Source organism: Carcharhinus amblyrhynchos, chromosome 22 (assembly GCF_965287045.1).
Source record: "Carcharhinus amblyrhynchos chromosome 22, sCarAmb.v2.hapA, whole genome shotgun sequence".
Taxonomy (NCBI): Eukaryota; Metazoa; Chordata; class Chondrichthyes; order Carcharhiniformes; family Carcharhinidae; genus Carcharhinus; species Carcharhinus amblyrhynchos.
This window is the reverse complement of record NC_137345.1, coordinates 45,995,946-46,020,459: the sequence shown is the minus strand read 5'-3', so window position 1 is coordinate 46,020,459 and position 24,514 is coordinate 45,995,946. Positions and strand designations below refer to the sequence as shown.

At 40.8% G+C, this 24,514-nt stretch overlaps 1 protein-coding gene across 14 annotated transcripts in view; it reads right to left on the bottom strand.

The window, feature by feature from the left end:
- The window catches only part of anks1aa (ankyrin repeat and sterile alpha motif domain containing 1Aa), a 373,296-nt gene that overhangs the window by 69,245 nt on the left and 279,537 nt on the right, over positions 1 to 24,514 (bottom strand). For all 14 annotated transcript variants that reach the window (XM_080210246.1, XM_080210245.1, XM_080210251.1 and 11 more), the window contains one exon: positions 5,732 to 5,830. In XM_080210246.1, coding sequence (XP_080066372.1) covers positions 5,732 to 5,830 — 99 coding nt within the window. The remainder of the gene's footprint in view (positions 1 to 5,731; positions 5,831 to 24,514) is intronic.

Sequence of the window (24,514 nt, the reverse complement as noted above, 5' to 3'; positions counted from 1 at the left end):
TGGTCAGCCTTGTGTGCACCACATCTGCCACAAAGTTCAACAATCTTCTGCCACTATCTTCTGTCCTTGGCAATGCTAAGTGCAGAGATGGCATAAGACCAAAAGAGAAAATGCTGGAAAATCTCAGCAGGTCTGGCAGCATCTAAAAAGAGAGAGAAGTGCTGATGTTTCGAGTCCAAATGACCCTTTGTCAAAATGGCGTGGACCTGTGCGGGGACATATAGTTGGGTGTCCATTCCCCTGTGCACGCAGGAGTCTGAATGTGTGAATGAAGCATTGGAGGAAATCCCAAATCTGCTGGCCCTCAATAGAAAGGAAGTGATGCAGTTTGAGCTGGAATGCAACCGACCAACTTGCTCCTCCTGTCTTGGTAAAATGGGGATCTGGGATGAAGGTAAGAATGCAGGTCCGAGATGTGTGCACTGCAGGTATGGGAAACATCATGGCTCCTCTCATCAGGAAGTGAGCTGTCACAGTCACAGTGTCCATTGAAACACAGTATGAGGGGCCACGGGCTTAGGGTGAGAGGGGAGAGGTATAACATGGATATTAGAGGGAGGTTTTTCACACAGAGGGTGGTGGGGGTATGGAATGTTCTGCCAAGCAAGGTGGTGGAGGCAGGCAGGCTGGATTTGTTTAAGAGTTACTTAGATAGGCACATGAGTGGGTTGGAGATAGGAGGATATAGGAGACTGTTTTAAATAAGGTTCATTAGCATTGGGACGTCCCTGGTAATGTACAAGGATGAGGAATTATACTAATGTTTTTCTCTTTTAATCCACAGGTTTTAAGTCGATCCGCCTTGTTGTCCAACGAGGGGCATACACAGCACTAGGGCTGCTCTTGGATGTTCGAGAGTAGCCAAGTGCTTCATGTCGTTAGTGTGCGCTTAAACTGGACCAGATGTTGGGCAACACGACAGCTCAGTGACTATCACTGTTTGCCATGCAGACACATGGATTTGGGCCAGTGTCTGTGGGAGTTTGCGCATTCTCCCCGTGCTTGCGTGGGTTTTCTCTGGGTGCTCCGGTTTCCTCCCACACCCCAAAGATGTGCTATTAGGCTGATTGGAGGTAATAAATTGTCTCTAAATTAGTTTCCCTCAATGTGGAATGCCATAACCATAGATAAGGGTCACGGGCGGAGGGGGGACTGGTAATGTTAAAATGGCAGCACGGGCTCGTTGGGCCAAAGGGCCTGTTTCCCAGGCTGTTTCTGTTCTTTGTTCCAACGCAGCTGGCACCAAGCAGCGTATCTCCATTGTCTCATCAAGCCAGCCAGCATGTTTAGTGACAAGGATGTTGAATTTCCTGGTATTGTGCCTTCTTTCTGCAGATGTACAATCTGCAGGAGGCACAGGTGACCCCGATAAACCCCATGAAGCAGCCAGGAAGACATTGCTCCTGATTCACACTGTCTCTCGGAATCAGGCACCAGCTCACTTAATCACGCTATTTGTCATTTCCCCAGGTAGTGCACAGTGTTGAGGTCATATCACACTCGCTTGAGGAGATGACAAAGGCAGAGAAGTTCCAGGCCCACTGATAGTGGGAGCACTGCTGGAGTCCATGACCATGCTGAGTCCAAGGCAGGTGATGAGCCTCTGGAGATGTCCATCAAGTGGCAGATGCTGTATATTCAGCAGCATACACAGAGGAGATCTGGCGGAGATCCACAAGGGTCTACGTGCCATGGTTTCCATCATAGAGGTGTCCATGTGGAACATGAGCACTGAGCTGACCCTTCATTAAGAGGGTGGTAACTCTCCTGAAGAGGCAGCTCCAGAGGTTCTAGGAGTTGTGCTCAGTCCTGCAATCCAACACACCAGCGTCAGTATCTGAGCTGGTGCTGGTTCCGAGAGACAGTGTGATGCAGATCTTCCTGGCTGATTCATGGGGTCACCTATGCCTCCTGCAGATTGTACATCTGCGGAAGGGAGGCACAATACCAGGAAATTCAACATCCTTGTCACTAAACATGCTGGCTGGCTTGATGAGACAATGGAGATACGCTGCATGGTGACAGCTGCATTGGAGTTTCAATGGATGCTCTGACTGTGACAGCTCACTTTCTGATGAGAGGAGCCCATGATATTTCCTATACCTGCGGTATACATGTCTTGGACCTGTATTCTTACCTTCATCCCAGATCCCCATTTCACCAAGACAGGAGGAACAAGTTGGTCAATAGCACTCCAGCTCAAACCGCATCACTTTCCTTCTATTGAGAGCTCAGGAGGTCACTGCCAGAAGACAGACAGCTGGGGTATTTAGTGTCTCTGCTAGGTTTCTGTTCATCAGGGAAGTGCAAATGTGCTGCACGCTGGCCATTGTCTCTGTACTCCTCTCAGGGACCTCAGCCCCTTTGCGAGTGGTCATTGCAACTGACGATGTTGTGATATCTGAGGGTTGTCCAGCCATGGGGCTGGATGCTCCCTCCCAAACAGAGCCAGCTCAGGGGCTCCAGTGGCCTGGAGATGACCGTCAAAGTCATCACAGACCCCTGGCAGCAAAGTCAGCGGGCTGCCCCCAACTCCAGCTCCAGCCAGGGGGTGCACTAAGACACAGCATCCACAGGTGTAAGCTGAAGGCACCTTAATCACAGCAAGGACAATGGCACAGGTATCATTATCTGCATTCATTATTTTGAAGTTTTGTATTTGGGATGACAAATTTATACATATTTTTTCTGTTCACATGAAGTAACATTTTCTTTAATGGGCTGAGTTGGTTGAATGCTTTGAATTGGCGCCAGTTGCTGCACAGAATTATAGCTGTATGGCATTACGTGGCGCTGCCGTTCTGGATTCGCACTGAATGATTGTTAGTGAAGGATACAGCACCATTAGCTCAAGCAAGCATTGATATCTTGGATGTCAAGCAGTAGTTCCGTGGAATCAAAACATCCCTGCTGTCCTTACCCTAGTGAATGTTCCAGTCGCTTAACTCAATATCCTCACCCTGCGCACCACCAGGCTCTTACTCTGACCCATCACTAGAATTATCCTCCTTGGTCTGTGAAGCTGCCTCACTTTCCTCAGTCTCCACTGGGTTCCTCCCTAGCCAGAGCCAAAGTGTGCAGGACGTAGCATGCAACAACTATGAAGCAGGCACCCTGAAGAATACTGCAATGCTCCCCTGGGTCGGTCCAGGCATCTGAAGCACATTTACAGCAGCCCAATGGTCCTCTCCACCACCATTCTTGTGAAAGCATCACTCCTATTGTATCTCTCCTTATCCTCAGTTCTTGCACGATAGAGTGAAGTTATCAGCTACCTCTTCAAAGGATAGTCCTTCTCACCCAGGAGCCATCCGTCAGTCATACAGCTGCCCTCTGATTAACTGCTGGATGTGTAGCACCAGGGATGTCAGGTGGCCTGACATCGGTCACTTAATTACCTGCAAGCACTTGACTTTGATGGGCCTCCCCCAAGTAACTGACAGGATACCCCTCTGGTTCTGCAACTAGTGGGAGGCATCCCCTTTGGCCCCACAAAATTCACCTTATGTAACTGAATCCAAAGGAACCTACAAGAGTTGCAGATAATTTATAAGCCTTAGCTTGATATGTTAGCATAAGTACTTGCTTCTGTCATTACAAAATACTCCGGTGAATTACAGAGACATACAGCATGAAAACAAACCTTTCAATCCAACTCATTCACACTGATCAGGTTTCCTAAACTGAACCAGTCCCATTTGTCTGTGTTTGGCCCATATCCCTCTAAATCTTTCCCACCCATGTACCCGGGCAAATGTATTTTAAATGTTATAATTGTACTTATCCCACCACCTCTTCTGGCAGCTCATTCCATACACGCACCACCCTGCGTGTGAAAAAGCTGCCCCTCAGGTCTCTCTTAAATCTTCCCCCCCCCATCTTAAATCTATGTCCTCTAGTTTTGGACTCCTCTACCCCGGGGAAAAGACCTTGGCTATTCATCTTATCTATGCCCCTCATGATTTTATAAATCTCTATAAGATCATCCCTCATCCTCCTATGCTCCAGGGAAAAAGGTCCCCGCCTAGCCTATCTAGCCTCTCCTTATAATCCAGACTTTCTAGTCCCAATAGCATCCTTGTACACCTTTTTTGCATCCTTTTCAGTTTGATAATACCCTTCCCAGGTTAAAAACACCCTGCATATAAAAGGGTGATCAGAATTGTATGCAGTACTCCAAATGTGACTGTACCAATGTCTTGTACAGTTATAACATAACTTCCCACTCCTTTACTCAATGCTCTGATGGATGAATGCAAGCATGCCAAATGCCTTCTTCACCACCCTGTCTACCCGTGATGCCACTTTAAAGGAACTATACTTGTACTTCTAAGTCTCTCTGTTCGACAACACTCCCCAGGATACTACCATTAACTGTGTCAGTCCTGCCCTGGTTTGTCTTACTGCAACACCTTTCATTTATCTGAAATGAACTTCATCCGCCATACCTCAGCCTACTGGCCCAGTTGATCAAAATCACATTATAGTCTTAGGTAACCTTCTTCACTGTCCAACCACCAAATTTGGTGTCATCTGCAAACTTACTATATTCTCATTGTTTATATAATTGACAAACAGTGGACCCAGCACCTCTGTCTCCTACCAGTAAGCCAATTTTGTATCCAATTGGCTAGTTCACCCTGTGATCCAAGCTTACTGACCAGTCTACCATGTAGTACCTTGTCGAAGGCCTTGTTAAAGTCCACATAGACAACTACCGCACTGAATGACCAATATCATGGCTGTTTTTGCTTTCACTGGATTCTGGTTTATGTTGGTAATTTTCATAAGAAAGTGAGCTGTCTGCTAATTTTTTCAATTCATTACAGCACAAATGTTGTTAGTCCTTCCAAAAATAACCATTCTCCCTCCAATCACTGAGAATTGTTCTTAAACCCGCTTAATTTTCTGAGTAGATTAGCCATTTTCATAAGTCAGTCTAGGTCTTCAGCCTATTCCATCTCAACTTCTGCAACGGTCCGTACTAATCATATTATTTATTTATTCCCTGAATCCCTTTGTTTGTCTAATTCCCGATTAAATGTTGTGATTAACTTTGTTCCGATGACCACTGTGGGGATACATGGGGATGGCACAGTGGTTAGCACTGCTGCTTCACAGCACCAGGAACCCAGGTTTGACTCCCATCTTGGGTCACTGTCTGTGTGAAGTTTGCATGTTCTCCCCATGTCTGCATGGGTTTTCTCCAGGTGCTCCAGTTTCCTCCCACAATTGAAAAGACGTGCTGGTTAGGTACATTGACCTGAACAGGCGCCAGAGTGTGGTGACTAGGGGAATTTCACAGTAACTTCATTGCAGTGTTAATGTAAGCTTTACTTGTGACTAATAAATAACTTTACATTTCGCATCCTAGCAATTCTTGGTATGGGAAAATTTGCTTAAGCACTTCCATTTGTTTGACACAGGGTACACTCATCTATTCAAAAAAAACTTGTAAATCAGACTCTCTTCTAATTAGCTTAAGCAGCTGAATCCATTTTGCTTTGGCATTTTGAAAACTTCACACTGGCTACAATAAACTGATGTATGCTTCTTCATTACTTATTTGGAACTGTCTTGAATAAGCCAATCCATTCAATAATAATTACACCAAACAAGTTAGTAAATTAAATTTTTGTTGTATGCTGTAAATTACTAAATTCTAAATTTATGTTGAATGCCAATCTATTTTTGACCTACTAGCATACAAAATGTTAAGCAGAAGTCTTACCTTTGGAAAGGATCGTGCAGCTTGAAGGATTTTTCGCCTATGTCCTGCTTCATGAATTCCAAGCTCTCGTAAGTCCTGCTCTTCCATTATGTTAGCCCCCTGGGGAGAAAGACCACATTAAAAGGTTTGAAAGCTTTGGTGCTGCTCAGCAGTGCAGAGCAACAGTATTCAGATCTGTCGATGTTCACTTCACTACCGCTGACACGCAGCATTGGTCGCACTGGAAAAAGATTGATTGTCAGAGCCTGAAGCATTTGAGATGCACTGTAGCATTGAAAACTTCTATTATTTCCATTGACTCAGTAGACCAAATTTAAATTTCATTATTACCATTCAGCAGAAAGTTGCAAGTTACTATTAGGCACCATCATTTTCTACAGGGTTTTGCTCTAAGAGAATAATTTGTTTTAGAACACAAATTACACCGAGCTTCTAACTTTGGAAAATACCTGGTCCCAGGCTCAGTTCCAACAGTCAGAGGGTGGGAAATTAAAATTTTATTTCTGAGAATAGTTGAAGCTAAGGAGAATTCTCCAGAGGACTGCAGCATATTTAAGGGTGATTCCAACAGAGGTAAACAGCTTTAAGATCGATACACTTTTATCTAGATCTAGATAGGCTGGGCGAATGGGCCAGGAAATGGCAAATGGAATTTAATGTTGGCAAGTGTGAGGTGGTCCACTTTGGTAGGAATAATGGTAGGAAGGACTATTACTTACGTGGCGAAAAACTGCAGCAGGCGACGGTGCAGAGGGACCTCGGGGTCCTTGTGCATGAGTCGCAAAAACCCAGCTTGCAGGTGCAGCAGGTGGTCAGGAAGGCGAATGGGATGCTGGCCTTCATAGCGAGGGGGATTGAATATAAAAGTAGGGAGGTCTTGCTGCAGCTGTATAGGGCATTGGTGAGGCCGCAGCTGGAGTACTGTGTGCAGTTTTGGGCGCCGCACCTGCGCAAAGATATTTTGGCCTTGGAGGGAGTGCAGAGGAGGTTTACTAGGCTGATACCGGAGTTGAGGGGGTTGAGCTATGAGGAGAGGCTGAATAAACTAGGCTTGTACTCGTTAGAGTTTAGAAGAATGAGGGGAGATCTCATTGAGACGTATAAGATGATGAATGGGATGGATAGGATAGAGGTGGAGAGACTCTTCCCGCTCAAAAAAGACAGTAGGACTAGGGGGCACAGCCTCAAGATAAAGGGGGGGGGGGGGGCGGTTTAGAACGGAGTTGAGGAGGAACTTCTTCACTCAAAGGGTGGTGAATCTCTGGAATTCTCTGCCCGTTGAAGTGGTGGAGGCTGCCTCGCTAAATATTTTTAAGACACGGGTTGATGGGTTTTTGATAAGAGAGGGGATTAAGGGTTATGGGGAGAGGGCGGGAAGATGGAACTGAGCCACGACAGATCAGCCATGATCTTATTGAATGGCGGGGCAGGCTCGAAGGGCTGGATGGCCTACTCCTGCTCCTATTTCTTATGTTCTTAAGAGAATTTATGGGGGAACTAAGAAGTGAACCTGAGCAGATAACATATGCTAGTTATAAACAATATTCAGTTAATAGTGCCTGTTTTGGTTAATTTGTTCGATTCAATAAGATTTGTGTTTTCTTTAAAAAAGTGAAATCTTGTGGCTTGAGAAATGAGATGTGCTGTCAAAGCTTCTCAACTTTACACACACCAAATCTCAAAACGGATTGATTAATAACCGAATGAGAAGTGCGTGTCAATTGGTTGGCAACAAAGCTCAAGTTCTATACTAGCAAGCAACTATCTGCATACCTGTGACAGAGATACAATAAAGACCAAATTCAGGATATCAACAGAACATTCTGATTCACAGGTAAGTTAACAACGGGTAAGATGTCTACCAAATTTTTCTGTGTGTTTTAGGCCGCAGGTTGTGCCAGTGTTCATTTCTAAACACACTGATGCTGCTATAGTAAGAGACAATCCAACTATCCATTTGAGGTGCTTATGCCTGATGAAACTGAACATTTTGTTTGTAGGGGTGCTATTTATGCTGTGCACTTGGTTGGAAACACACAAATCTCTTTCAGTTTTTGAATTGTGCTACTTTATTGCCTCTATAAATAACTACACCATTAACAATACCTACTTGAGACATGCCCGCACTGTACATTTACTTAAGAAGCAGTTTAGCAATTAATGATGCCATCAAACACATAGTAAATTGCTCTGGCCACATACTCCGTGAAAGCTGTTCTTGTGCATGGCTTAATTTTGGTCTGTGAGGATAAATCCTGAGTACACATATGTATGGGCTGCCCAAGACACAGTTTGTTACTCTTATCCCCATCTTATTTATGACCAGTTCTGCGCAGCAGAATTGGCCAAAACGTTGAGCAAGCTGCTACAACCAGTTATAAGCAAGTTTTCTACATACACGGTAAAGGGTTCCTTCACCTTTGCAAACACATATTGAAAGCAACGCCATGTCCATGTTCCCATTCAACATTGCAAGCCTATTCTGCGATGTGCAGTTCAGGGAAGCCATAGACAGTAGAACCACATCACTGTTGTACGATGATCTAGATCTGCTGCAATGAATCTGTATTCACTGAAGACATGCACTCTGCAACTCTCACAGCTGAGCTCAGTTACAATGAACCTTGCATGCCCAAATAGATGGTATTGCTATGGGATCCCCTCTAGGCCCAGCTCTCATCAACGTTTTTGTTGCTTTCCACGAGGAATCTGTCTTCAATGGAATGACCCATACCTCCTATCCTTTGCATATTTCTGATATATTGATGCTACATTTAGTATATTTGAATCCACAGCTGCCTAGCTATGACTGTATCACTACATTCTGCACCCTCTCATTTCGTTCTCTATCAACGGTATGCTTTGTCTGTATAGCATGCAAGAGACAATACTTTTCACTGCGTATTAATACATGTAACAATAAAAAAACAAATCAAAGAATATCCTTGCATACATTAATGGATTCCATTTACCTTTGAAATGGAGCAGTAAAATGAGTTTCCTTTTCTTGAGTGCTAGTTAAGAAATTTGCCAGTGGGTTCTCGACCACTGTCTACCGCAAGCCCACCTTCACCATATGTGTTAGGATTTCGACAGTTCCACACACTATAAAATTGGTCTTATTGGCAACTTTATAAAAAAGGTCTTTGTAAATGTGCTCACTGTACAAGCTTGATGCAAATTTAGGGCTTATCAAAGCTATCCCTGCAGGATAATGACTATCTTGACCAGGTCTTTGCTCCCTTTATATTGCTCAAATTTGTGTATGGGCTAAAGCCACCACCTTTGGTTCTGAAAGATCCCCAATATTACTCAGATTTCCCAGGCAGGTTAAGATGATGCAGATGAAGCTAGCTGTTTCACAGTATGTTATGCAGTCGCAACACGAGTGGTATTTTCTACCAACTGACCACTGCCACAAAGCAAAAAAGATGTTCTGTCTTCTACGAAAATGAGTTACAAATTTTTGTGCCAGTATGATGCCAGGTATGTGGGCTATACACCCTAATGGCTGATGGATTGTATCTAACAGCACGTCCCTTTGGCTGTTCGCAGCAGGCAAAAGTCTGCTTAAAAAGTACTTAACCAACGCATGTTTGTCCAATATTAAATATGATTGTTATTGGACAACACTTACTAAACAATCCTGATTATACTAAGAATTATACCAATAACCAATTTTGGATTATAAGTTACATTTATTCACACAAGAACCCTGTCCTTTGCAAACACAAAGAGCAAAGCCACACATGACATCTTATTCAGCTAAACATGGGGGTTAGTCATTTACTGGTTCATTCATTATGTTTGGGATGTCATGGTGGCAAGTGGTTAGCACTGCTTCCTCTCAGCGCCTGGGACCAAGGTTTAATTCCAGCCTCAGGCGATCGTGTGTGGAATTTGCACGTTCTCTCATATCTGGTTTCTTCCCACAGTCTGAAGATGTGCAGGTTAGGTGGACTGGCCATTCTAAATTGCGCCTTAGTTAGGGGGATGAGCAAGGTATATAAATGGGGTTACGGGGATCAGGCCTGGTGGGGTTGTTGTCAGTGCAGGCTCACTGAGTCAAATGGCCTCATTCTATTGTGTAGGGATTCTATGACTCTCCATGGTAGTGCTTTGATGAACCAGAGCCAACCAGCATGATTTGAATTTAAATAAAAGTTTCGCAGTTAACTGTACTCTGGTACATTAGCCACAGCTACACTTGTCAAAGTCCATTTGCAAACCGACCAACAACCTCTGCTTATGCAGTATGAATTGTTGTTCCCTTTGGGATTTGGGATTCTCACACATTTGCCCTGATGAGTTCAAAATAAAAACCTTAGACAGTATGTTTTTTTTCAAGAATACTCAAGTTCGGTACTCATATATAAATTTTTTATATATACAGTATATATATGATATCCAAGAACTATCATAAACCATTTGATTAATTGCAGAGGCAGTTGAATAAATTGTCCAAAGATTCAACCACGAATAGTATTACACTTAGACATAGAATCTGACAGGAATACATGATTAGATTGCTCCACCTACAGAACACAGACATCTTAGTAATATCATAAAATAATTCACGCTGCCATATTCATCATTTTTTTTAAAGAGTGGAAAAGCCTTGAAGGATTTAATATTAATTGAAGGAGGCAATATCCAAGTGAATGAATTATAATTCATGTACAGCTGATCTCAAGATCATTAGAAATGCATTTCATGAGCTACAAGTCTACATTAATCTCTGTACAATTGGCATGCCATGCATCTTTGTTCTTAAGATATGTGTGTGTGTGGGGCGGGGGGGGGGGGGGTCGCTATAGAATAAAATCCTGGCTTTTATTGGGAAAAGCATTCAGAGTTGGGGGAGAGCAAGGCAGTTCCGGATGGGAAACATAAAAGAACTGGCTTCATGAAATCTCTACTAATATTTATAGCAAGCTTCATGATGTGGGAAAGACTGCGGCATAAACACACAGCTGAGGAGCAGAAAGGGAAACAATGAGGTTCTGGTCACAGAAGATTGAGAGTGAGAACAGCAATGGTGAGGGGAGAATACCATGGTCAGAGAGGGCCATATGACTTGGGGAGGACAAAGCCAACCAGTTGCAATTGAAAGCCAGAAACTCTGAAGCTGGAAGCAGGGATAACCTTCTTGGGGTGGAGAAACTACTCCCATTGACCTGCAAGTTGGACTTAGCTGGTGGATCCCTGTACTTTTCACTTTCTTTACCTGAAGCTTGGGAAAACATCTTCATGCTCTCGCTTTGCAACATCATCCATTCTCTACCTCCCTTTAAGGCATTCTTGAAACTTACATTTTTGACCAAGCTTTTGGGGAGAGCTGACCCAATACATCCTTTTGTCACATGTATTATCATACATTGAAAAGTACTGTTTCTTGCATGCTATACAGACAAAGCATTCCATTCATAGAGAGAGGAGAGTGTGCAGAATGTAGTGTTAAGGTCATAGCTAGGGTGTAGAGAAAGGTCAACTTAATGCAAGGTAAGTCCTTTCAAAAGTCTGACAGCAGCAGGGAAGAAACTGTTCTTGAGTTGGTTGGTACGTGACTTCAGACTTTTGTATCTTTTTCCTGACGGGAGAAGGTGGAAGAGAGAATGTGAACACTAATGAAGCAATAAGATCTTTTCATCAACTTCATAATCTGATGATTATACAATTAAACAAATCCAGATTTTGTTACTGTCCTACTCATTGCATCTTCATAACATTTTTTAAAGGAAATTTAGCTTCTATGCAAAAAGAAAAATTAACAACCAAACTGAAAGATGGTTGTGTTTAAACATATCTTGTTAAATGTTTCCACACAATGGCTGGAGTTCTCCAGCTTTTCACGCCAACAGGATTCTCTGGTCATGTCAGCAGCACATCCCTGCCTGTGGGTTTGGTGGAGGTGTGAGGTGACATCAATGGGAAATCCCATTGACAGTGGTGGAACCAGAGAATACCGCTGCTATTGAACAGCATATGCCTTCCACCGTTGGGAAACACGTGGCTGGGAGGCTGGAAAATCTCACCCAATGTTTTCTTCCTCTGAATATCTGCTCTAATAAAAGTTACTGGGGAGATGATGTTGTCTAAAAAGCTGAGCTAATGAAAATAATCATGGCTTTCTTATGAATTATCCTGCAGGTAATTTAGCTGAGTTGAATTCTGACAGGTAATCTCTACAATTACACAAAGGATGTAGTATTTCAGAAATATTAGATCAAATTTTACATGAAACAGCATCAAATAATGACAACTTTGCTTTGTGACCAAGGTTTATTCTAGCTCCTTGATTACATGTATTTCTAACTCTTTCAGACTTATGTCATCATACTAGCTGCTTTCCATACGGTTAGTGATATACGCCAATACTGTACATCTTAGAATGGCAATTGTGTTAGATAGATTGTCACTCATTCTGACAAGCACCAGAAAGAAATAATTGCTGATATTATGTTATAAAGCAATCCTGTAATTCAATATGATTTGATTTATTATTGTCACATGTATTAACATACAGTGAAAAGTGTTGCTTCTTGTGCGTTATACGACAAAGCATCCCATTCATAGAAAGGAAAGGAGAGAGTGCAGAATGTAGTGTTACAGTCATAGCTAGGGTGTAGAGAAAGATCAACTTAATGCGAGGTAAGTCCATTCAAGAGTCTGACAGCAGCAGGGAAGAAGCTGTTCTTGAGTCAGTTGGTACGTGACCTCAGACTTTAGGATCTTTTTCCCGATGGAAGAAGGTGGAAGAAAAATGCCCAGGGTGCATGGGGTTCGTCATTATGCTGGCTGCTTTGCCTAGTCTGCAGGAAGTGCCTTGGCACATGATATCATGAACAGCAAAAGCAAACCTTCAGTGGTTCACAAATTACAAAATAGTTGCAAAACTGAATGTGAAATCTTGGCATTTCTGCACAATTATATAATCCATGATTTAATAAGCTTCAAGTATTGTGCTGTTCTATGATAGAAATAGCACATTGTAGGACCTTAAGGTGTAAGGTACCTTGTAGTTGTACATCAGTAATAACAGTTTTCTTTTTAGGCTAATATATACTAATCACTTGCAGGCTTTCACCATTGCGTAATATATGAACACATCACCCAGAATTGTCTACACAGCCTTACAGAGGAGCAGAAATGAGAGCTTAATCTATGCTGAACTACAGCAGAACTATTCAGGGATGCAGTTTCAAAAAGTAAAAGTCAACCAAAAATTAATATCAGAACAGTCTTCTTGAATGTCTTTATGGTACAGCGGTCAATATGCAGGATAGACTACTAGATAGAGTAGTGGAGACAAGAAGTCTGGAATCATTTAAGAAACAACAGGAAGTTCATTCGGATCTCTGGGTGGATGAACAAATGAATGGTATTCTTCATATGCAATTGTCATGCTACATCCACATCTTAGAGGAGAGTTACATATATGTAGTAGATTTCTGAAAACAAAGTCATTCATTAACCACAAAGGGCAAGAAGCCATGCTACAGCACCAAGTGGAATAGTATTTTCTAATATTTCCACGACAGAAGAATTGGCGAAAACATGGCAGAGCAGAGCAGCCTTCTCCCCTTTTAACTGCTCCATACTTGTCCCATTGCAGTTTTATGGCATGCAGCAAATGACGATAAGTTGGAAGAAATTTGTTGGCCTGTACTGGAACTGTGTATCTGGGGAGGCAACGGCCCAGTGGTATTATCGTTGGACTATTAATCCAGAAATTCAGCTAATGTTCTGTGGATCTGGGTTCGAATCCCACAATGGCAGATGATAGAATTTCATTTCAATAAAAAAAATCTGCAATTAAGAGTCTACTGATGATAAAAACGCATCTGATTCACTAATGTCCTTTAGGAAGGAAACCTGCCATCCTCACCCGGTCTGGCCTACATGTGACTCCAGAACCACAGCAATGTGGTTAACTCTCAAATGCGTTCAAGTGCAACTAGAGGTGAGCCACAAATGCTGGCCAGCCAGCGATGCCCATGTCCCACGAATGGATTTAACAATAAGTACTGCTCGAGGGTATGTACCATGCATTCTACAATGTGCTTAAGGTTATCTACATTGTGTTCTGTGCAGGACCAGGGAGAGAAACCATGGGCCTTGATGCTTCTTGTATGGGTGTGCGTGAGAGAGAGAACAAAGACCAAATGGTTCACAATTGTGCATCAGTTATGTGATGGGTAAATCTGATGAATCTGTTGATTGCTGCTTCACATTACAATATATGTTCAATACAACACAATTTTATCATCATATTCCAATGTCTCAAAAATTCATAAAAAAACATCGAGAGAGTGGGATTATAGGTAGCTACACAAAAGGCTTCACAGCACCAGGGACCCAAGTTCAATTGCAGCCTTAGGCGACTGTGGAGTTTGCACGTTCTCCATGAGCTTCCTATGGATGTTCCAGTTTCCTCCCACAGTTCAAAAACGTGCAGGTTAGATAGATTGGCCATGCTAAATTTCCCCTTAATGCCTAAAGGTAGCTCGTTTGGTGGATTAGCCATAGTAAATGGCAGGTGGGCCTGGGTAAGATGCTCTTTTGGATAGTTGGTGTAGACTCAACGGGCCAAATGGCCTTCTTCTGCACTGTAGGATTTCTATGGTTTTATGACAAGATTGAAGTCAATGGAAAAGATTCCAGAGAATCATATGCACTGTAAAATAGAATTACTGAGTCACTTTGAGGCTATTATGCACCCTACCCTGGTAAACTCACCCCACAAAGCCTGCTCACAGAAATTAAATGTTCACAAGGTAATTATGGATGACAAAGGTCATCAAGCCCAGCTCATCCCATTCATCCAGAAAGTCATATCAACATACATGTTAGGAACAGGAGTAGGTCATTCAGCCCCTCAAGCCTGCTCTGTCATTTGATAACATTGTCAACATTATACCAGTGACTACAACTCAAAAGTCATTAAAGCGATTTGGGACATCGTGAAATTTAAACAACAAGGATAAATGTATGTTTTGTCTTTCTTTCATTACACCCATATGCAGTAGACAGAGTGACCGCAGCAATGGTGAAATTGGAGGCCCAAAGCAGATTCCCTCAGAATAATTAATCACAGGTCAACCGATGTTAGGAAAGTGGCTACAAAACAAAACTTACATTTACAGAAACAAGTCAAATTTGTAGTCAAATTTAACCCTATTCCCCCAATCATCCCTCCCACACCTCCAACCTTCCCTTCCAAGCTTCCCCCCACCACCCCAACTCCCCTCCAACCCTCTCATGTCCAACCTACTTCCATCCAACCTTCTCCCCTCCAACCTGTCCCTGTCCCCTCCAACCCCCAATCTTGCCCCCTCCAACTTTACCCCAAACCCCTCCAACTTTCCCTCCATTCCCCCTGCAACCTTCATCCCATTCCCCCTTGTCCAACCCACCCCATCCAACCTCCTCTCCTCCAATGTGTCCCCACTCCCTCAAACCCCACAAGTCTGTTTCCGCCCCTCCAACCCACCCCCATCTGTCTCCGCCACCCCCAACCTTCCCCATCCACCTCCAACCCACCCCATTGTTCCTTCCTCCAACCTTCTTCTACATCCCTGTCCAAACTTCCCCCACCTCCCTCCTCCAATTGCACTCCTCTCCCCACACCTCCCCTCCAACCTTCCTTTACAACAGCCCCCTCCTCCCACACAACTGGTTTAAAAATTACAGGACGTTAACTGATCATTTTTCACAGAAGAACATGCTCTTTTGCTGCTGCTGCTGCTTTTCATTTTGGGGCAGACTTGTGATTTCATGCTGGGTTTTTAAAAAAAATGGAATCACCAATTTGCCCAAAAGTTGGAAGCAGCAGGAACTTGTGAAATTGATCTGATAGTGACAGATCAGTTTAAAACATATTGGAACTTCCATCCTGACAGGTACTTTTTTCCCAAGCTGCAATTTCAGGTTTGCAGCTATGCCGGGACAAGTAACTGTTTGAAACACTGTGCGCAGATCATGGGCCTGTGTTTGGCACTGCCAGCAGCCCCCTCTCCTGGGCTCTGGTTCAATAACCTACAAAGCTTCAGGAACCCTCCTTGTATTTGTGTCCATAGCTATTCGAGCAGTTATACGTCAAAGCCTTAGTTACCTAGCAAATAATCTAAGGCAAATAATGGAGGTATCATAATTTGCCTTCAGATATAGCATTGTGGTTCTGCCATTGAACTGGAAATTGACAAGCATCATTTTGTGTTGTTAATCATAGATGAATTGTTGATGGAGCAGTAGAACTTATGATTTCTGACAATGGTACAGACAGATGGATACAATCCATGGCATTTTGGATTGGAAAGTCCTAACATAGCCTTCTCATGTTGCTGCTGTTTGTCTATGAGAAAGTGATAAATTAGTTTCCATTTCATGTAACAAGGTCAGTCATCAGATTTCTACACCTATTCACTGCTGACTAAGGTGATCAATGTCTCCTATGGTACTCTGAGAAATATCTATAGTCTTATACACTGAGGGCTGCAATATCCTGTACATTCCAATGGCCAACAGCGCTATGCAGGAAATGAAAGTCTGGCTGGAAACCAATATAGCAGAAACCCTGAGGCAGGTGCCTACAGAAACATTTCTCACTGATGTATGCCTTTGTCGATACCATAAGTTCAGTGTAAATGACGAGTGAAGCAGATTTACCACTGGTACAGATTTACCTATTAGATTTTCTATTTTTACTCCTCCAGTTAACAAAAACACATATGCATGCTGTCATTTGAAATTATACCCAAAACTGGTACTAACAAAGTCACTTCCACAAAGTGAAAGAATGAAATCTAATAAAAAGAATAAAATCTCCAAAGGGAAGTTGAACGCTTCCAGGAAATAAAAAACGTCAGTATGCCATTAAACCTTCAGCAACATCAGACAGATCTGGACAATTCTGAATACCTCTTCTCATGTAGGCAAAATTGACCGAGAGATGAAAAACATGCAGTTATTTCATTGTCATTATTATATTTAATGAAGCGCCTCTCTGCTTTCTGCAAGGTGGTTATGATAAATATTAATAGTAAGCTTTATAATTATTTAACACTGTATAAGCTGATCAATTTAGGCAGAACGTATTGCTGCAATGTAAATTTTTTTCCAAAGTAAAGTTTTGTGAAATATTTAGCTGTACAAAACAAGACCAGGCCCCAAGACAAATACAAGCCAAATTGCTTTATGAAAAGAAAAGGTTGCATTTATATAGTGTTCTTAATGTTCGCAGACAAGCCAAAGCACTTCACAATGAACTATTTTGAAGTGGAATCAACATTGTTCCACAAATATATAAAATCTGAATAGCTTTAAACAGTTAAGCACAAAGTAAACATCATTATGTAAATTTCTACAGACATTTTGGGTGTGGGGAGGAAGGGTGAATAAACAGTCTCAAGAAAACAGAACAAAAGTTATACAGTGCTTATATCATGAATCAGAGTCCTCATCTTCTATGTTTGGTTCTTTGTCGCAACTGAAAACTAAAGCCCAATTTGCACGCTGAGCTCAATTTTAACAGCCTCACAGATCATGAGGTTCTCAGATTATTTTCTTGTTTCATGAGAAATGGGTATAAAGTAACGTGGAGGTGGAGCAGTTGCATTTGGGAGGCTGTTGAGGCGGTCAGGGAAAGATGTGCAAGATTATAAAGTTGATATAATTCTTTCCAGTTTGTGAGAAAAGCACGAAATTTCACATAGTGCAATCTGTCAAGTACATTTGGAAGTCACAAAATCATAGCAGTTCACAAGCTGAGTGTAAAAATGCACAAGGGACAACTAGACAGCACTATATAACAGCCTGTGAAAGGGAACTGAGATGCTAAGTAGCTTTTTCTCACAGCCTGGCATATTTGAATATGGTTCATATCTGTAGACTAATATTGGCAGCTTAATAAACATCTAATTTGCATAATGTGCAACAAATTTAAATATTTTGGATTTGCAAATTGTAAACGTTGTAGAAAGTACATTTGAGAGTCACCTCCTGATTAACTTATTTATCTTTCCTGCTCAATGGGCAATTTCGTCCTGATGACATTACTTGCAATTTGAAAAATACTCAATATATGAAAGCAGATGCTAAAACTTAATAAGCTGAAGCTTTTCTCAACTGTTCCTGATGACTAATTATACATGAATTGCACCAGCTTCTCTACTGAAATTTCTTCCAATTCTTGTTCAGGTCACTGATTTATCAACAATTGGCACAACGAAACAATAATTATGTATAATTTTACAGTACAAAACAGACCATTTGGTCCAACAGGCCCATGCTGTTATTTACGCTGCACTTTAACTTCCATCTACAACACCCATCTCAACATATATTTTTTTCCTTACCTAGCTTTCCCTTAAATGCATCTATGCTAATCAACTCAACCACTTTCTGCAGTAGCAAGTTCCACTACTTCTAGCTGCAATAACAGGTCTGATAATGTTATGGAGAATGACGTAGAGATTAATTACGTTAAACTTATTGTATACAACCCTGGTTTGGCCACATTCAAGAGTAGTGCACAGTCCAACCTCCATATTACATATAAAATTTTACCATCATAAATGAATATAGTCAGTGGATTTTATATTCTCATACCTACAGGAGGCTGATATTTCTCTAACTTCAGTGAATTGACAAAAAATGTGATAATTATTATAGAAAATGCGAGCACTCTATTCATCAGTGTTTTATGCTACTCTCTGGATTTCTGTTTCTCCAAAATGCATTGACAAACATTCACAATTAAAGACAAATTAAATTGCGATGATTTAGCCATTTTTAAAAACAACAGAGATCCCAGTTTGTTTTGTCTGGATAATATTGAAGCTTAATCTCATATCAATACTTCACAAAGTGAATGAAATTTGAATTACAATGGAATGCAATCTGAATTAATAGAGGACAAACAAGGCAATGGAATACACAACAAGTTAAGAGAAATAAAGGACCTTGGTGTGCATTTCACAGATACCTGTAGCTCACAGTGCAGGTGTATATGGAGATTAAGAAGGATATTTTATCTTACTAGCCTACGATAATGGGCTTTGACAGAGAGACTGGTTGAGACTTGTTACTTTTATTAGAAAGGTCATTAATTAAGGGGCACAGATTTAAAGTGATCAAGAGAAGGATTAGAGAGAGCTTGAGGAGAAATGTTTTCACGTAGAGGGTGACGAAGGCGTGGAAGGTTTTGGTTCCAAGTCCTGATCCAGGACTTGAGCATAAAAATCATGGGTTGAAACACTGGAGGTGCCAATGCATTTTCAGAGGTGTCGTCATCCTGATGGGATGTTAAACTGCCCTTTCAAGTGAACATTATTTTGAAGAAGATTCCCAGTGCCCTGGCCATCATTTATCCCTCAAGCAACATCACAAAAAACAAAATGATTTGTTTATTACATCATTGTTGCAGGAGCTTGCTCAACACAAACTGGCTGCAACATTCCCTATAGCACACCAGCAACTGCTTTTTAAAAATCCTTGGATGTAAAGTGCTTTGAAACATTTGGTGGTCGTGAAAGGCACTACGGGCAGTGCATGGACTTGCAACACAATGCTACTTTCAGGAATCATTTCTAAGTTGAAACGGTGTGAGTTGGAACTGATTTTCCCACAGGAACAATGTTATAATGGGGGGATTGATTCCTGAATGAACCAAGGTTTGATACCCCATTTTCACTGAATAGTGAAAAGTTTCTGAGATTTTGCTTCAGTGTAATTGCCATACAGTAGTATATTTCCCATGATATATTAGTGCCTACACTTTCTAAAACACTTCTATACTGTATCTGAGAACTAATTTGCCCCTTGTGAGATTGTGAAAGGTGGAACATAAAAAATGGTATAAAGACCAACACTCCACTGGTGTGGTGTCTGTATATGAATTTACTTTTATGTGAAATGTAAACTATAAAGATGCCTGTTCATAAACATTATCATCAACAAGAAAGAATCAACCATGTCAGATTATTTGTAAGGGTTATGTGAATGGATAGTTACGGTGTTCAGAGAAAGCTATTGCACTGGCATAACATAAACACAGATTTCATAGTTTCATTAGCTTTAGAGCCAAGATCCAACAGCAATGCTTACTATACCACCTTTACAAAACTTTAGGTTTGGCTAATGTTTTATCCAATATCTAGGAGTTTATATGCTGCTTTGGTCTTGCTGAATTATCCCTTCATTGCACCATGACCTTAATAGGAGGACAAGATAAGAAAGGCTTTGTGCTTTCTAATTTTTTTTCCAATCCAGATTTTCAGTCCATTTTCACAGGCTTTGTGAGAACAAATTCTAGAGTCAACTGACTGTACCACAGCACTGGGTAGAGTTGTGGAGAGGTGTTACTTCTCAGCACGTACGTTTCATTTCCTCTTGGCCAGAACTAAACATGCATTATGTTTCCCAGAAAGAATCACACTGAAACAAACAGGAACAGGTGTGTAAGAGCAAATATAAAAAGGGTGCCTGAATGGAATGCCCGCAGAGGTAAATGGACATGGATGGCAGCTGGTGAGCAACCTGTTAGAAAATCTGTTAGACTACCTGGCTCTGAACTTTGTTTGGCATGCAACTTTGAAATGGAACATGAACTGGAACTGGCTGAGAATCCGACCCTGTAGGACCTTAAATTTCCAGACACAGAACTCGAGACTCCCTTTCGGTTTTAGTTTGATTGTACTGGTAAATAATGCAGCTATCTGGTTAGGAATAGAGAAGCTAATCAACTTAAAGATAGTACTCAGCAAAGAGCTAAGCTTTTTTTGTTTTGCTTTATTCCCTTATTATTTTGAACTTGTTTGAAACAGACTTGTGACAACAAATATACTGTCATCATGCTCTTTACCTGAACTCCTGTGTTAAACTACCTAATAGAGGTCATACTACTTAAAAGAGATGTCACTCTTTGGATGAAATATTAAACTGGTGTCTCATTTTTCTGTTCAGGTGAATGTTAAAGATACTATCATCTGGTCCTGGCCAATATTTTTCCCTTCACCAACATCATCAAAAATGGCTTAAAATGTCAATTACTTATAAATATTTCTGATTCTATCATTACAAATGGCTTCTACATGTACCATTAAAGTGATCATGAACGTATGTGGAAGCAATGTGCCTGGGATGCCTTGCAAAACACAGCAAGGTACTATATGAATGTTAGTCTTTACACTTCAAAAGTTTTATATTTTAATTTTGCTTAAAAGCTCAACAAGTTGTTGAAATTTTTTGTCTTCCATTCATCAGGACAACGCAAGATGCCCAATTTCAAATGATCACAACAATTTACACTGCAGGCAAAAAGGGGGTTGTTTGGCAAATCGACTTTGAATGGCTGAATCATTGCCAAGGATAAAACAATAGGGAAACAAAGGCTCCCCAAGCTCCTGAGTAACTAAATAAATAATTGCATCTCATCCATCAGCTCTGATGATTGCTGGTTATTCCCACCTTATCCAAGGAGTTTAAGCTTAAAACTGCTATCTTGTACTTTGTAATATACTTATCTTCACTAATGCATTCAGCAATCTTCACAGGCTGGTAAATACTGAACCTTTTTCTTCTTCCAATATATAACCATCATGCTCTCTTGCTAAAGTTTTTAAACATGTATGTGTAAAGTAAAATCATCTGCATCCAACAGTCATTTTTAGCCCATGTATTCACCTTGCCAAGATAGTTTACATTTCTCACATTATTTACTGTTTTTTAATGATGCTGTTTCAGTTCACTTTTCTCAGTCACAAAGAATACATTGCCAAACAGATCCCTGAGGAAATCAATCACACACTATCCACTTGTCATTGTCCCTCATTATCATGGCAAGACAAATTGCAAGCCCACCAATAAACGCTACCTAATTCCCAAGTATGTCATAAGCTCTTACATTTGTTTAATTCTGTTATCTTATCAAATGTCTCAATACTCCAGCTATGCAATACTCAATTCACCCTCTCAAAAGCTGCCTTTACACAGCTTAGTATGAATTGACCCAATAGCCAAAAATATTGCTTTTTGTTCCAACTGAAATTAGTGATGCTGTAAACAGCTAATTAGTTAAAACCACATGACAAAGACTTTATGAAATGAAAACGGTCAACATTAGAAAAACAGATGTAATGAGTAAGAAATTTAGCTGAATTTGGACAGTTCCAGTCAGCATTTTAAAATTGTAATATTCAAGTAGATTTTTCCCATTAAGAACATCAGCCATAGGGAATTGAGAATTCCATTTCTATCCAACATCTGTCTATAGCAGCTGATCTGCTTGCTTGTGTGATAATTACACCATTACAACTATTCATTGATGGTTTCACAGTGGGCAAAAATTCAGAACTGGTTTTGTGTCGGCAGGAAATGAAGGTTTGTAGAAGCAGAATATTCGTTCAGCAATTCAAATCCAACTGATATATTTAAATTTATTTAGGGAACAAAGTTACCACTTCTGCAGCAAATAATTTTCTAAGGTGCATAAATTGTCAGGGCTAGAGAGATGTGTGTAGAATTGGAGTACAAACTAACCACTAGTCTAAATATCTGGAAGTTGTTTCTGTAGCACACGAGTTCAGGTACGCAACATCAATCCAAATGTTTTATTCCAGCCTAGTTTTCCTAAGAAAGTTGTGAAATATACGATTTTATAAATCAAATGAAACTAAAGCAACAGATTACAAAATCGTTTGGATTAACTTAAACATAAACAATTATTACATGCTATTGAGGAATAATTTATACCTAAATGCACCAGTTTGAACTCTTGTGCATTTAACTGGTAAAGAGTGGGTAAGTAATTCACACTCTTGGATTGAATTTTTAATCTATTGGCAAAGTCTTGTCATAAGTGGCCTCTGAGTGACTAGTGTTAACTGGTTATCCCCCCTTAATGTGGAGATGCTGGCGTAGGACTGGGGTAAAACACAAAGAAATCCCACAACACCAGTTTAAAGTCCAAACAAGTTTATTTGTAGCAAAACCTGCAAGCTTTCGGGGCAGCCTGTCCCTTGGTCAGGTGGCCTGACGAAGGGACAGGCTGTCCCGAAAGCTTGCAGCTTTTGCTACAAATAAATCTGTTTGGACTTTAAACTGGTGTTGTGGGATTTCTTTGTGTTTTATCCCCCTTTACCCAAGAAGTTTAAGCTTAGAACTGCCATCCTGTACTTGTAATAAACTTATCTTCACTAATGCATTCAGCAACCTTCACAGGCCGATAGGTGTTAACTTCCAGATTACCACATTTAACTGCATGTATGCATACTCCAGAAGTTGCTGTCCAATTTACTCATAATAATGATGAATGTTTACAGCCCCAGCAATATCACTGATACAAAATCTGAAATTTGTATATTTTGAACTGAACTCGGGGACAGAAAGCAAATTCAGAAACTAATCGAGATGGGTTATTAGTGGGTTTCCCCATTGACCATCACACCCGCATGCAGCGATCAGATAACAGTCAAATCAGGGAGAAATGAAACAAAATTATTTAGACCCAGACAGCTCAAGCTGCTCTTCCCCACACCCATGAATTATGAATAGCTTATATAGGTACAGAAGCATGCAGTCAGCCTGAGCTCTTATGAAGGAAACTTCAGCTCTGTTTAAGTGAAAATGCAGGGCTTATTTTGCAAAATTATAATATAACATGAATACTTAGTGATTCTTGACAAAATTAGATATATGTTCAAAATAAAGAAAACTCTGAGCTTTCCATTCTAATTAACGGAACCTGAACAAAAATCATGTCCTTTATGTCCACTCCAATGAACACCAAACGTGATGGGGTTTCATTCAAGCTATTTTTGTAAGTACGTTTTATAAGCATTGCTATGTTATCACAATGCACAGTAAGAAGTAAGGAAGAGAAGTGCTCTGAAAGCTCATGATTCCAAATAAACTTGTTGCAATTTAACCTAGTGTTGTGAGACTTCTAACCGTGCCCACACCAGTCCAACAGTAGCATCATCACATCATCAGAATGCATGTAATTACTAATATACTAGAATTCAAATCATGCTGACAGCAAATACTGAGATTTTCTATTCCATTAGTTGGAAAGACATTAAATAGTTTCACTAATTTCAACCTGTATTTATGTCTCAAATATTCATTGCAAAATAGTTTTTAACAAATTATGTTTCTTACACCTTCATATCAATGAGTTTGCATCTGGATACTTATTTTATTGCATCTGACTAGTTTTAAACCAATTAATTTTTTTGTCCAGTGTGGTGTCTCAAGGCTTAATTAACTCTGTAAACTTCTTTAACAGTCTGTTGGAAATAAATCACTTGCTAAAATATGTCCAATAGAGGCAAGTGATTTCTAAGTAAAGTTTATTTATTAATCACAATTAAGGCTTATATTGCAATGAAATTACTGTGAAAATCACCTAGTTGCCACACTCCGGTGCCTGATCGGGTGCGCTGAAGGAGAATTTAGCATGGCCAATGCACCTAACCAGCATGTCTTTCGGAGTGTGGGAGGAAAGCGGAGAACCTGGAGGAAAGCCACACAGACACGGGTAGAAAATGCAAACTCCACACAGACAGTGACTCAATTCGGGAATCTAACCACTGTGCAACCATGCTGCCCACAGTACAACATGAAAAAGAACAATACACAGGTTTTGTATCTTTTCTCTTTTATTATTCAAATTGTTGATCAATATATTCAAATGTTCTCATAATAACTGTAATAAGTGCTATCACAGGATTGATGCACCATCACAGAAAATAATTTTAACAATACTGAAGTTAAACATGAATG